The sequence below is a fragment of the Falco naumanni genome, chromosome 3 (assembly GCF_017639655.2).
Source record: "Falco naumanni isolate bFalNau1 chromosome 3, bFalNau1.pat, whole genome shotgun sequence".
NCBI classification, from domain to species: Eukaryota; Metazoa; Chordata; class Aves; order Falconiformes; family Falconidae; genus Falco; species Falco naumanni.
Window position 1 is genome coordinate 93590298 of NC_054056.1, and position 15271 is coordinate 93605568.

At 43.2% G+C, this 15271-nt stretch overlaps 2 protein-coding genes across 6 annotated transcripts in view; one reads left to right on the forward strand and one right to left on the reverse strand.

Moving 5' to 3' along the window:
- The window catches only part of SPAG1 (sperm associated antigen 1), a 45216-nt gene extending 42776 nt beyond the window's left edge, over positions 1 to 2440 (forward strand). For both annotated transcript variants that reach the window (XM_040585586.1, XM_040585587.1), the window contains 2 exons: positions 701 to 1069; positions 1204 to 2440. In XM_040585586.1, the coding sequence (XP_040441520.1) occupies positions 701 to 1069; positions 1204 to 1353 (519 nt within the window). In that variant the 3' untranslated portion in view covers positions 1354 to 2440. The remainder of the gene's footprint in view (positions 1 to 700; positions 1070 to 1203) is intronic.
- A 7733-nt stretch (positions 2441 to 10173) lies between these two features.
- Positions 10174 to 15271, reverse strand: part of RNF19A (ring finger protein 19A, RBR E3 ubiquitin protein ligase) — a 58406-nt gene continuing 53308 nt past the window's right edge. For all 4 annotated transcript variants that reach the window (XM_040585589.1, XM_040585588.1, XM_040585591.1 and 1 more), the window contains 4 exons: positions 15108 to 15269; positions 14373 to 14586; positions 12811 to 12954; positions 10174 to 12412 (listed from right to left, as the gene is read on the reverse strand). In XM_040585589.1, the coding sequence (XP_040441523.1) occupies positions 11722 to 12412; positions 12811 to 12954; positions 14373 to 14586; positions 15108 to 15269 (1211 nt within the window). In that variant the 3' untranslated portion in view covers positions 10174 to 11721. The remainder of the gene's footprint in view (positions 12413 to 12810; positions 12955 to 14372; positions 14587 to 15107; positions 15270 to 15271) is intronic.

Sequence of the window (15271 nt, forward strand, 5' to 3'; positions counted from 1 at the left end):
ACTATGCGACACCGTATCTTCAGACTTTTTGAAATACTTGGCATCCTTTGAAGAGACCCTGTTCAGTGAGTTTTAGTCAGTTTATACTAATTCCACAACTCGTGGTAGCTTGAAATAGCTTTTAGCAAATGTAGTTTGAACCCACGGTTAATTTTCTAGCGACTGATTCATGAAACTTGATACAGGCTGGAAATTTGGGAAAAGTTAAGTGGGTATTTGGGCAGTCAGAGCATGCTGAGCTTTCTCATTCCACGGCAAGACTCAAACCAGCGACCTGATAGAGCTGCTGTACACCTGTATGATTCTGAAGGCGCAGCAGTAAAGTGAAACGTGGATATCTGGTGATTTGACTTCAGTTCTGCTTGATTTCTGCAACTTCGCATCTAGAATATGTGTACAGTCCCCCTTGGCTTTCTGCCAGTGGTCTTCAGTTGCCTGTCAACAGTGGAGGGCCAAGCAGTGAAAGGAAGTGTAAAATACATACTTTTGACCACAAGCCTTTAAAGATGAATTAGAGAGTTACTGTTCTGGGGGGGAAGTATAGCAAAAGAACATAGGTGCCTTTCTTTTACGAAGAGTAACATACTAACTTTTAATTGAATGATGTTATTAAGGGATATATGTATGCATGCAGTTTATGAAGCTTCAGGTTAGCTACATGTCCACGTGAAAACGATTTGTTGCCATTTTCTTTGTGAAGGTGACTGATGAACAGGAAGAGGGACAGCTGGCTACATCAGAAGATGTGACTGATCCCGTTACTTCTAAAGAAGCCGTTCAAAAGAGTGTGCCACTGAAGCTCTCTGAGAAGCTGTGTATTTCTGAACCATCTAATGCTTACGACTTTGGTCAGATTATAAACGCAGTGAATGCCAATAAGGATAAAGCTGCTTGTGCAGATCTTTTAACACTTACTGATCCAAAAAAATTGCCAGTGCTGCTAAGTAACAAACTTGAAGGAGAAATCTTTCTGATTTTTATCGAGTCATTGGAATATTATGTAGTTGGGAAAGATCCTGGCCTTGTATATCAGCACCTTTTCTACTTGAGCAAAGCGGAAAGATTTAAGGTAAGAACGTAGGTTGAATGTGTATTTAAGCTGCACAGAAACCTAAAGGAAACGGAACACTTGATTTTGTATCTGTCAGGTACTACGATTTTCAATCAGCTTGTGCTAATTATAAAATAATCTGTTTTTTTCAGGTGATGCTGGCTCTTCTTAGCAAAACCGAAAAAGAACAGGTTCAAAACCTGTTTGATTTACTTGCAGAAAATCAGAATAATCAGTACTCTCTGGAAGATCTTGAGCGCCTTAAAAAGGTTTATGAACTTCAAGAAGTTAAAGTTTGTTGATTGCATGCATATCGTTCATGTTCATAAGGTGGATGTATGAACTGTGCAGACTTGCATGGGTTGAAGTGGACTGTTGGATTTTATTTTGTTTTGACAGCATATGCACATTTAAAACTTGCTGCTCGTTGTTTTTCTTGTAGTTGTATCCATTTTTAATCCTAGAATTTAATGCATGTCTTTGCATTCCATAACAGAGTTCATGTTATTTGGCAAGTGATGTTATTTAGACTGTTTTAATTGAATATATTAAAACATTTTACAGTATATATACTTAATGCGAAATATCTTGATGGTACAACAGATAATACTTTTTTTAGTCATCACTTGTTATATCATTTTGTGAGTTGTATGTTCTTGTGATAAAGAAGTGTCTTCAAGATAAACGGGTCAGTTAGCAATAGCTTTGCTAAAACAAGTTTACAGAAAGTATTAACCTTTCTCAGATACTAACTGCTGCAGGCTATCTGTTTCATTACTCTCCCTGTTCTATACAAAACAGATTTAAATATTTCTGGTGCAATACAGCTTAGCAACAAAGGTGAAGGAATATTACATTAGCTTGTCATAGAACACTTTGAATTAAAATAATTTAATAAATAGGTATCTTTTTTACATGATTAACAAGCAAGTAATTTTTAGTGCACAGAGAATTAATTTTTTTCTCTGTGTGTGTAAGGACTGCTGATTTGCATGGCTTTTGAAGTGACAGTGGTAAAGAGGAGGACAAGTGGCTGCACCTACCAATAAAAATGTTTAACTCTTAGTTTTGCAATCAGATTATTTAAAACACCGGTATTTCAGTTTACAGACATGTTACAAAGCTAAAACAAGCATGGGGTGGACAAGTATGGGGTTTTTTTAATCATTATTTCAGGCAGTACTTTGTGTTTTATATGTGATTCTGACAAAGCTCCTTGTTATCAAGGTGAAGTGTTTAAATTTTTCAAATACCCTGTTGCCTTCCTTGCACTTGTGATATAACTGTATATCAAACTCACTAGCACTGCAGAAATATTAAGAATGTTGTTCTAATGAAATTTTCTGAGGTGTATATTAATAAAAAAATAAAGTGTTTTTTTTTTTTCTTGAGCAGTACAATTATGGATTCTCCTGGTTCTACATGCAATTCTGACATGGAGATTATGAGTTACTATCTTTCCCAGGGTAGTGCCTGCCCCTGCCATGCCTAGGTCCTTGGGTCCCCCTGTTTTGAAAAACTGTCTTTTTAATGTGTCTGTGCTCTGCCCTCAGCATTTATCACACTCTTCAGTCTCCCTCTGCGCTCCGTAAGCATCACCTCTTCTGCTTGGTCACCAGGTTGAGCAGCTCTGCCAGTCAAAAGCAAGACTATTGAGCAGGTGGCTTTCTGTGTGGCTTCCGTGGAAACACAGATGCCCAGATTCAGTAAGGAGTGGACAAAAAGGGGTGGTGGTGTGTGTGCCTGTGTGTGTGAGATCTGTTTTGTTTCATTGGTAATTGCTTTTTACATCCTTCTGAGAATGAAGCATTTCCGCTTTAGAAGAGGGCAGGAGGCTCTCAGATGGCATAACCCACCTTTCTGGCAGGGAAAGCCAAACCACAGCACAGTATTACTCCCTTGGGCTTTTCAGTCAGCGCCTGAGCATTAACACACACAAAACCTAGACCATAAACAAACCAAAACCAATACAAAAAACCTGCTTCAGGAAGAGAGCACTGGTTAGGTGATTAGGAACAGCCAAGAGAAGTGTGGACCCAACACAGCACGGGTAACTGTACAGGCAAGCTAACAAGGCTCGCAGTGACAGATTTGCTCGCAGGTACAAATCCCTGTTTTTCACACACATGGAGGAAGAGCGAGTTTCTTTTTGGAACAGAACAGAACAGAAGGTTAGTGCCTGGGGAACAGACCATGCTGAGGAACAGGAGTTTGCACTGGTGATATTTTCATCCCTTCAAAACATTTTTGAGATTTCTAGGAGATGCCAGCTCCAGGCTGAAGAGGTGCAGTTGTCCAAAGGGCAACAGTTTGAGGTGTTGTGAGGGATGAATGTCATCTTGGCACAGTTGCTTTGCTGGGCAAAAAGCTAATTTACTGCCACAGCCTCACCACCATGGTTTTTTTTACCCTTCCTGCGTAGTGGTGCAGGCAGCAGAAACTGGCGAGAGCCCAGTTACTGGCAAACCACACTCTTTGCTCTTACGTGGGAAGTTTTTTCCGCTGATCAGAACCTGCTCTGCTTTATGTCATCCAGCTGCACAAATAAAGGGCTACTCTTTCTGGCTGCCAGGCCTTTCAGAAGCATGCAGAAGGAAGCATTCAGGCTTGTTTGTTACGATAAACAAAATAGGTATTTTTGACCAACAGGGAACAAGACTCCTCTGCCACTTGTAAATCAGGATTTATGACCTGTGTCGGTGTAACTGCTCAGTCCCCGCACACTGCAGCTACCCATGGGACAAAGGGCGGGCAGCTGGGACTCAAAGTGGGGTATCAAACCCCAGTGGCTGGATGAAGGAGCATTAAATGTCACTTACCTGTAAGTACTCCCTCGTTCTCTGGGTCTCTGCCTGTGCAGCACTGTTCACCAGCCCACTGGGATGTAACATGTTTCAGTGTGAGCCGCAGCCTCCAGCTGCACCAGTGCAGGGCACCGGTGTCATTTCCTTACAGCCCTGTGCTATTTCTCAGTTGCTGCTTGCTAAATGCCACCCTCGGAAATAAATTCAGCAACATGAGAGTGGTTTTGCTAGTAAGCTTGAGGGATTATAGAGGGGTAAAGCGCTCACTGCACAGAATGGTGTGCATAGAAGTATCTTGATCACACAGCCCATGAGGAAAGGGTAGCTTGAGCCATATAAACCCCCTCAGCACTGGTCTGGTGCCTAAACCCAACCTCTCTAGGTGGTTGTGAAGTTTCATGTCCTTATTGTGATGACAGTAAACAGTAAGTCCTTTTGTCAAACTGGCAGGACCTGGTGAAAGGAGAGCTGTGTCTTCGCTTGTTGGTTTTGCCCACCAAAATGATTTCTGCCAGTACCTGGTGTGTAGGCAGGTGCTGAGGCAGTCACATCCCAAAGCCACCTAGTTACCTGTCCTGGCACACGAGGGAGGTGCAACAGCAGGTTCGTGTTTGCAGCAGCATGAAGCTCAAACACAAGGAGGCTGGGTTTTGTGCCAGGCAGATGCATACGTGTTCCCTCTGCTGCCTGATCCAAAACATGCCAAGGGAAGCCCAGTGCAGCAGTTTGATCACGTTTCAGGTATCAGCCTGGAGGCTGGCAAGGGGATGATGCTCTTACTCTGCTGTGCTCCCAGGAACTTCACCTCTTTCACCTGCCCCACTGCTGTGGTCTAACCCCAGCCAGCACCTAAGTACCACGCAGCTGCTTGCCCCTTCCACCTCCAGTAGGATGGAGAGGAGAACTGGGAAAAAGGTAATAGCCTGTGGGTTGAGATAAGAACAGTTTAATAATTGAAGTAAAATATACTACTACTACTACTAGGAATGAAAAGGGAGATAACAAAGAGAGAAATGAAACACCACAAAACCCTACAAGTTTGTGGCACAACACAGTTGCTCACCATCTGCTGACTGATGCCAAGCCAGTCTCTGGGCAATGATTTCCCCCCACCCAAGGCCCCCTGGTTTATATACTGACCATGGCATTCTACATGGTGTGGAATATCCCTCTGGCTAGTTGGGGTCACCTGTCCTGGCTGTGTCCCCTCCCAATTTCTTGTGCCCCTCCAGCCCTCTTGCCAGCAGGGCATGAGGAGCTGAGAAGTCCTTGAGTTAGTATAAACACTACTCAGCCACAACTAAAATGCCAGAGTGTTACCAACATTATTTTCATACTAAATCCAGAACAGAGCGCTGCACCAGCCACCAGGAAGAAAATTAACTCTATCCCAGCCAAGGGCAGGACACCCACGGTTCCCACGGAGCCTGCAGTTACATGAAACAGCTGGGAGCTGGCACTGGGGCCAGAAGTGTCACACAGGAGCTTTGCACACAGGTCTGTTTGCCTGCGTCACTTGGCAGCGCTCTCATTCCCTGACACAGGACACTGCTGAGGAGCGGCAGGACGGATCTGCTCGGCCGTACAGTCCCACTCCTCTGGGGTTCCCACGTGCCGCTGAAGTGCCAGCTCGGTGCTGTCCTGACGCCCAGGCAGCGCCCAGCCCTGCCTGTGGCTGCCCCACTGCAGCTTCCTGTGCGTCATGAGAGCTGGGAGGTGGAAGCTCAGGTTCTCTGTGCAGAAGTGAATCTGAACAAGGTCACATGGCGGCCCCCCTGCAAAGCTAGAAACAGACTTTGTCTACCTTGAACACTGTTTTCCTGCCCTAGGTGGACTGCAGCTCTCAGCTTGGCATCTCTGCAGCTCATCCCTGTCCCCAGCCGGCCTCCAGCAGCAGCAGCAGGGCCTTCGTCACCCAGAAGGACCAGAAACCAAACTCAGGGAATCAAGAAGTGACACAAAAGGAAAAACAAACGAAGCATCAAGTTTTGCATGGTAAGAGCAGCCTGCAGCAGGCAAGGCCAGCAGCTCTGGAAGCAGAGGGTAGGGACCAGCACAAACATCAGGGCCGGGAGTGCACAGCTGGGCACGCTCACCAATGAGCACCTGTCTCTACACCTGCGGCTGTGGTGCATCCCTCGCTGTACCCCAGGGTGCCTGCGCAGCAGCCCCCCACCAAGGCCAGAAAAGCTACCACAAAAATCACAAGCTCTTTCTGAAAAGTTGTTGCAATCTCTGTCCTTTCTCGTTATTTGCTTCCTTGTGGAAAAGAGAAATACAATACACACACACGTATATAAAAAATATATATAAAACCTGGCTCCTCAGAAAAACACAACTGTGTGTGTTTTCTTACTGTGACACCCAAGTTGGATCTTAACTCTGAAATTTTCAACAACCTCAAAGACAACTCTATTGCTGCCCCTAGTACCCAAAGGCACTTTAAAATACTCCTGTTTCAATCTAATTAAGTCCATCAGATTGCTGTGTTACTCTGTTTTAGCAATAACTTGTCTGAATTTGAACCAGCCCATTTTGTCTGAGACAAGGAGGAGGTCTAGAGGCAGGCACTCACAGAAGCTCCTTCAGCACAGCCCCACGGGTTCCCTTCAGTGCCACAGGATGCACCACACAATCTAGTTCCTCTAGCAGAGGACCCTTTCTACAAGCACAGCCCAAAGGGGGAATGCCGCTGTGCACTGAATTCCAGCTCGGGTAAAAAGGACCGATGTGTCCTGGCCAGGACTTGTCCCAGCATCTTTTCCAGTTATATCTTCACAAGATGGTTTCATAACCCCACAGAGGCTGTTCCACCTTCTCAATGGTTTCTTTATGGCAGCATTCAAAACCTTGCAGGAAACTTCGCATCTGCTTGGAAGGATGTTGCAAAACCTTATGCGTGATCTGGTAGACACTTGCCAAATTCTCCTCTTTGGGGTCCAGGAGACTGCCTACAAGTCACACCACTCATTGTCTAGAACACTGGCAATAAGCTACCCCTAGAAGTATGGCCTCTTTTGCTTCTCTCCAGGGAAGTATTTTACGGCTGTTGTTTTGTACAACTACAGAAGGGAAGATGCCAACGCATCCCGGGGCAGAGGAAGCTGAACAAGTTATTTTGCAAATTCAAGGCAAGAGCATTTGATAGCGTTGTTAAGTCTCTGCACACCTCCGCACGGTAACAAGGTGTTGCTGGCAGGAGGGGATGCCGACAGTGCGGCAGGACCCGCGGCGCTGCAGCCTTCTTGCACGCACAGGGCACAGGCTTGTCCTGGCGTACTACCGGCAGCAGTGGCCATTGCCAGGAGAGCTGGTGGCATTGCATTCTGCCCGTGCAGCTGACCGGCAGAGCTGGTGGCATTGCATTCTGCCCGTGCAGCTGACCGGGAGAGGTCCTCTCAGGGAAGCTGGTCAGGGGGATTTTTGGAGCAATGTTACAGCTACTGACTTGCATGCGCAGGAGCGGCACGTGGTGCTCCCTCCTTTGGGGGACAGCAGCCTTGGCAGCAGAGGCAGCATTCACAGAGGCAAGCGGAACAGCACGAGACCGTGTCCCTTCCTGGGGGGATCTGGAAGCTCTTCATTTGACATCACATTCACCTATCTGCAGTCTGTACCTTCAGTGTATGTCTCACATCCTTGATATATGATCCTATGAACAGCAATCAACCAAATCCATCCAAAAATCCAAACTTTCCTTTCTAAACCTTATTACCTTTCTTCTTTTCTGCTCAGTACCCTTTCTGCCCTCTTCCTGATACAATCTGGCCTCAATACAAAAGAATATATTTTAACTAGACCTTTTCATACCCTAGGACCTGGTATTATGGGTTTGATGTTTTTTGCTGTTTCTTTTTCAGTGAAGCAACAAAAATTTTTCCCCTAAACACCTAAATCAAGTGAACTTTTTTTTAAGGAAATAATTTTTTTCATTAACTCAGTTAATATTTTTCAACCATCTGCCCGAGTTATCCTTGTAAACCATTATTACCCATGAAAGCAATGGCATTACTAAGTAGGCAACTACTTAAATTAATTTGCATTTGCATATCAAAATGACTGGGAGACATAAGCCAGTCAAAAAATGTTTACATATCCATAATCATCTCACACACACAAGTTTGTGACATTGATTCAATGAAAGGAAGGGATGTACGAGTCCAGATGCTTTACTACAAAAAGCATATGCAAACATCAGGAGGAAAGCTTTTATAACAGTTTTTATCTATTTAAACTTGTAACTATCTCAAGTATTCTCTAATGGAACAGATGTTAAAATTAATTTCCTCTTGAGATTCACAATCTGACATAAATTAGTCAAATTGGCCAGGAACCATGAAGAAAATTTCTGAAAAAAACACCACCATGTCGGAAGGCCAGGTGTAAACTTGATCCTTCCTGTGGTTTATTTCAGTGAAAGAAAAATTTCGCTTTATTGAATTCTTACACTGGTAGATCTGCAAATAAGAGAAGCATCTGCTGCATTAGTGTGTTAAAGGAAGTGTTGTATCTCTTACTTTTTTATAGACTCGAAACAATATTAAGTGCTGCATTAAACTAGTGAGGCAGTCTCAACAGCACTCATGAAGAATTACCTCTGAATAAAAAAAATGTTGGAAAATGAATCAGTAAAAGCTTTCTGCTAAAAACTTACCCAGAAGTGTACAAAAAACCCCTTACCTATATTTCAATGCTACCTCTTGATGTGGCATATAAAATTAACAAAGATTATTTCAGAACGACTGAAAGCGATAGTGTTATTTGATAAAGTTTACTTACAAGAGTAAACTCTATTTCCAGTTTCCTGCATAGCAAAACTGGGGCCCTGAGAAATTAGAGCTAGGTTTAAACTCACCGAAAAAGGTCTTCAACCTCCCAATTCCCTGCTGTAAGCGTTAGATTGCGTTAGTTAGCAATGACACGTGTATCAATCATTCCAGACAAGTACTGGATAAAGCCAAATCACACATTTTCAAGCCTGAGACATCAGCAGTAACTTTGTTGCTACGGATGCTCACCTTCTGCTGCATGCCATGGAGCAATGGTGTCTGGCTTCAGAGGACTAACTGAAGGTAGTTGTACGAGACTGCACAGAAATTGAACTTACGTGTTTAGAAATAGGCGGCCTTGAAGGATGTTCACCAGCTGGACTGCATGTGCAGGGACAGAAGCACGACTCTCTCACCAAGTCTCACATTTTACTCCTCTCTCCAGCTTCTCCCTAAAGAATCGGGTAACGCATCAGTTCATGACTACAACAGACATTTCTAGACAGGCCTGAAAAAATTACATCAGAATTCACAAACTGCTGTTGTAAGATGATGAACGGTAAATGCTTTGTTCAGTTAACGCTGATCTTAATTCAATGCATTTACTCTTCAGTAACAATGTATTTTTTAAATTTTTTAGAAAGTGTTCAGGCTGGGGGAAGGAACCAACCAGCAGCAAAGCACAAAAAAGAACTGTTCCCACGAACACCCCTACAATACGGGGAGGCTGCATTTGCTTCCAGAGTGCCTGATGACATGGCAAAAATTGCTAGGTACGCTGTTTCACTCATCTGATTTCTTATTCTTTCTTTCAGCATCTGCCATTGGAGATGGTATAAATAGTGCTCCAATTGTCGCTCTGGAGTTGGCCCAGCATTACAGTTATCCTCTTGTTACTCACTCAGATATAAATATCGCTTACCTATGGGTCTGGGATGAGGCAGATCCAGCTACGTCTTCTGTAATGCGTTCCAACCCATTTCAGTTTCTTACTTCCCAAGCCTGTCACGATGCAGGTAAGGAAGTGAGCTAAAGGAACAGGCAGTTCAGCCAAGCAAAAACCACCAGTTACCACCCAGAAACTCTGGCCAATCTGCCGTGTTTCAGAATGAACTTCACACAGACTGTGTGAGCTGAGACGAGCGTCACTTCAGATGGAGAAAGCAGAGTTTTGAGTTTAGCTCAGCCATCTGGCTGCAGCCTGTCCACTCATGCCAAGACAGCACAATTTTGTTTGAAGAGTCACGTGCTTCAGCCAGAGGTGGATCCCCTCGGAAAATCATTTACTGTCCTGCCTGCCACAAAGGCAGCTCAGATTGCTGTTCTGTAAGATGAAAAGAAATCAGGGTGAAGTCTTGTACAAAACACAACTAACTTCAGATCTTGTAGTTCAAAGTATCAGAGCATTCAACTTCCAAAGCACAGCTAATGAAATAAAAATGTTTAAAGGCAACAGGAGATGACAGCAGTCAGCACCTCACAGGAAAAACGCGCTCCTCCTGGGAACATACGCATTTTTATAGCACACTAAACAAAGGACCACTAGAAGTCAGTATTTAGACATTTATTTCAGATATGCAGTTTACACGCATATTATTGAGCAAAACTGAATTGCAAATATACAAATACTGTAACAAGCATTACCAAATAACATAACTGGCACTAGTGTTATAAGCATATTACTGAAACTGGTGAGGATAAGTCATGGAAGAGGACTGCAGCTTGCGGCATTTTCTTTTTACCCAACCAAACTTCCAGTAGCACCATAATGGCAACACATGAAACACAAGACAGAACATTGTTAACCGTTATTCTGATATTCACAATTTTTTTTTCTCCATTTTAGTGAATTACATAGCAAAAAAAAATGTTAACAGTGCAGGTGCTTTGGCCAACTTCAGTTTGTGTTCAGCTGTATATCTTCCGTATGCAAAATAAAAAGAAAAAAAGCCAGCATATTTGGAACCCATCTTTGCACTTGGGCAGTCATTGCACTGCACTTTGATTCTGGACTGAAGATACGCACGTCTTGCAAAGAGATGTCATGTCCACTAAAGCCTGAGTGAGTCTTTGGTAGGCTAATACTTCATTATTATTATATATTTATCTACCACAGTCATTTTATTCACTAGAATTTTCTTTTGTGATCCAAGGTGGCCAAAGAGGACATTCTGGAAAACATTACAGTAAAATCCTCAAACGACCAGGCACTTCAAACCCAGTCTTTTCCAAAGGCACCAAGAATTGATGGGGCACCATTTTTCCCCCTAATGAAAGGTGACCACACCTGCTTTTCTACAATGCTTATAAATCACTGGATTGTTATTTTACAGGTTTTATACACTATAAAGTAGCCTTATCTGCTGCATGGTTGGTTGCATGAATAAATAAGTAACTCCACTGTTCTTCACAGGTGACGTAACCATCCCACCATATATTAAGTACCAATTTCTTCTGTTTCAAAATTATGAAAAATGCCATAACCTTGCTCAAAGTTTACACACATACAAACGCTTCTGACACAGGCTACATCCATCTGAAGATATGCGGTTCATCCTACATGCATTCTAAATACAGTGCGTCCAGTTATGAAACAAAATTATCATTACAAATATTCACTGTTGAAATACGTTTGTATAGGTCTCTGCAGAACTTTTGCTTCCCTTAAATAGAGTTCACACAAGAATGGTTTTAAGTCACTAATGCTCAGCTAACACCCATTTATCCCAAACCCCGTATTTTCCAAGTGAACAGTGCAGGACATATTATTCAATTCAGCATTTAACATCTTAAGAATTTACCAGTTTTTCTCTAAATACACCAAGTATATGCTTTCAAGCAAAGTTGTGGCAAAAATACAAAACACGGATGTATTTGTACTGCTGTAATGCACTTGGTTGAAGCCTTCATGTCTCTTCACACAGGTCTAAGATCCATATGAAGTATTTTACCTTATCAGACAAGTATATATAAAATGCAGTTGTATCAAAACCTTGCTTCTGCTGGTCACCTGAAACTTACAGAAGTCACATGTAATTCAACCAGCTTTCACACAGGGTTCTTTAGTGGTAAATACATTTTTGCAGCGCTTATAGACTTAAATTTCAGTCTGAATAGTAGTGCTTAATTCCACAGCATGTTGTGAATGGTTGTTGTTTGTTTCTTTCAGTGTTTCACCAACACCTAAATCTACATCTGTTGACGATCCATTATTAATGCTTTCCTCAGCAATGTAACTCAGCTGTGGAACATCAGTGCTGGGGGCTGTTGGAACAGGCACAGGGATTCCACTTGGCTGTGGAGAGTTTTCCAAGCGATCATTTTCCACCTCTGGGAGAACACTGACTGTGGTGAAGCGGGTATGATAGTCGCTGGAACCATGGCTACAGGAAGTTTTCATACTTTCCATATCTGAGCAACTAAACTCAGAAAAATGACTCGAGTGAGAATCTGCTACAGATGGAATACTATCACTAAGAGAGGGAGAGTCAAATTCACTGGAGTTTGTGCTTTGTTGTTCCAACAGCTGAGCATCCATGTCCTCTCTCGTCTCATTTATCTTCATGCTACTCTTCTTTCTCAGTTTACCTTTACATTTTTTTCCCGCCGTTGTTTCTTTGGACCACTTGGTGGCGCTAGATTTACTTTCTGGCAAGCAGGTGGACGAACACCCGGCGCTGCCGCGCCCCGCAGCACTGCCATCTTCAACGCTGCTGCTCCCGCTGTTGTGTCTGAATTTGGCTGGCTTTGACTCAATATCCACTTGCACTTCCATACTGTTGCCTTCCCTAGAACATGAAAGAATCCGTGAGCGTAAGTGGTCACCTGAGACATAAGACAAGCCAGCTAGCACAGCAAAGCAAACTCTTGCTGCTTTCCAAGACACACAGCAAAATAAAGTTAGAGAAATGTAACGTGTCTTAGACGAGTGAAGTGTTTAACCAAACAAACAGCTCAAATTAAAACACTAACGCCTGGAACGCTGAAGGCTTTACTGAGCAACAGTGATGGTGTTGCTCTTTGGAAAAAACCACGGTGAAACGTAAGCAGTCACATGTAATTCCATTCGTAACAAAATTCGTAGTTTCAAAGGCTAAGCATTCAAGAAGAACAGCTGAGGCATGCTTAGAATACCCTTTAGGAAGCAAGGCTTATTAATCTTCTGTTTCCACCACATTTCTCTTACCTGTCCAAAGGGATGTAGGAGTTCAGGATGGATCCCGCCATTGCTTTGGTACTTGCATTGTCACTAACCGTTCCCAAGCTAACTGTGCCAGATTCTCCACTCAGACTGTATCGTTCTTTCTGCACATCTGCTTGTACTTCCAGTCTTGGAGAGAAAGAAAAACAGGCACATATACTGTTACTACAGTTAAAGCACACTAGTTGAAAATTAGTGTCACCTCGCAGAGTTTTCTTCACCATTCAGTAGTTGAGTATTAGTTACTCCAGTACAGATGCACATGTTTACCCTACTGAAACAGGTTCTTTCTTCCCACCATCAAAAATTACTATTTTTTTGATTAAAAACACACACACAGAGCCCAAAGCAAAACCAGATTAATTTCCCAACAAAGAAAAACGTAATGTGTTCTGGATTATTTCCTCTCTGAGATTTACAAGAACACCTTCCAGGATTAGCTATAATTCTTTCACAGATAAGTGTACTGTACTCTAAAAAAAAAAATAAAAATGAAAAAAACCCACCCCAATCAAAGGGTACATAAGTTCAAGACATGATAGGTCCCATGTTTCTCCAGCTGCAAAATTATTACTGATCAAGTAACAGGCAGAGAACTGCATTCTGTACTCTGCTTTATACTGTACTGTTATCAACAGGAATAATAGAAACCGGAGCAATCTTAAATTGAGCTGAGCAGATAAGCCAGAAATCAAATTATAAGCTTTTCCCCAAATGCTGTGTTTATCTATGTTCTGACAGTGAACTGGAAGTGGGTTTTTGTTTTGTTTTCCACTCTCAGCTCTTTGAAGAGGAGGACAGGTATACCTCACTCAGTAGCCACAGCTTGAAACACCTGTCCCAGCATTAACAGTTCCCTTAGGCAATCCTGCACTCCTTGTTCTATATAGCCCCGATTTCTGAATTACTCAAGAAAACGAGCAGTGTTACACCCAATTTAAGGAACAAATTTCACCCCAAATCCTAAATGTTAACAATCCTTTCCGACACTCCCTTACTCTTCAGGGTGCAGGACAGCCAACAAACAGTAAGGCTGCAATTCACAGGAGGCATGGAGCACTGAAGTGACAAGAAGCTGCCACCTCAGCAAGTCCAGATGCCCAGCTGCCTCCCCTCCTGCCTAAGGCCACTTCGAATCCACACCCCACAGAGGCGTTCTGAAGGCACCGCTCGGTACCTGTAGATTACTGAACAAGTCAGCAGTTCTGACTTTGGGGTGAGATGCACCAGAGAACACAACCGTCTTAGACATGAGGTGCCTCCCTCCGACTCTTGGGTAGAGGCTGCTCTCCTGGGAAGCAAGAGAACAAGATCTCAGACCCCACACTCACCCTGAAAAGAATTCAAAACCTTCTTTGAGAATTGTGGCCTGACAGGATCTCTCGGAAACCAAAAAGTTTGTCAGAGAGAAACTGTCTCCATCTCCCAAAACCAGTTCCTTTGAACAGGAACCAATCAGAAAAAAATGAAACACCCAGTGGTATCGTACCACCTCCTCTGCTTACAGGTAGAGCGGGGTACTGTAAGGTAAAAAGCCTCTCTCTTACCTGTTAAAGCAGTTAACCATTGCACTTCCTGAGAGACTCCCTGTTATGCTAGCCCCGGCCAGGGCCATGGTACTAGCGGTTTCACTTAAGTTGTCTCGAATGGCTCCTATTCTATCCATGTGGCTACCACTTGCACTCAAGCTGCCAGTCAGTCCTCCGACGCTTCCTTCACCTATGCTAGGGTTATGACGCGCCTCTGCTACTGAAGTGGTATCTAGACAGAAATAAAAGAAGGCTTGTCAGGCATAACCATTATACAACCGTTCTGCTTCCTTAACTGCCATCACATACCCAAGAGACCAAAAAATAAACCATGGACAGGACAGGCAACATGGAGCAACGGAACACAGAGAGAGCCCATCACGAAGAATATTGCCACGTAATTAAAAAATAGAAGCATCAGATCAGCATTTAATTCCCCTTATTATAGATAAAAAAAGCCAGCCAGCTTCCACGAGCCAGGATTCTGAAAAAGCAGCATTAATTTTGCCTTACAACCTTTAGTTATGGAAAAGACTCAAGTCTGGCTTTGATTAAAATAGGCAAGAAAAGCTGTAATGTTTGTATTACAGCACAGCACAACGTGAACACAGAGAAGCTATCCTCTTTTGAGGGGTGGCCTTCAGCAACCAAAAGAAGTTATGCCTAACTGGAAGTAAGTACTCTAGTATCTAAGGCCATCAAATGTGTCACAGAGCCCGTATTTCTAGAAAATGAAACTCTGAATTTTCTTACCTACAGCTGCATTTGTTCCACCAACGTTTATGTCATTTTCATCATCAAATTCTATCCTGACACCTTTTCCATTGCCTGCTGACACGCCACAGCCTCCACTTCGGCAGAGGGAAATCGGTACCACTCCGTACACGTAAGCCAGCATAATAGGAACACCAATACCT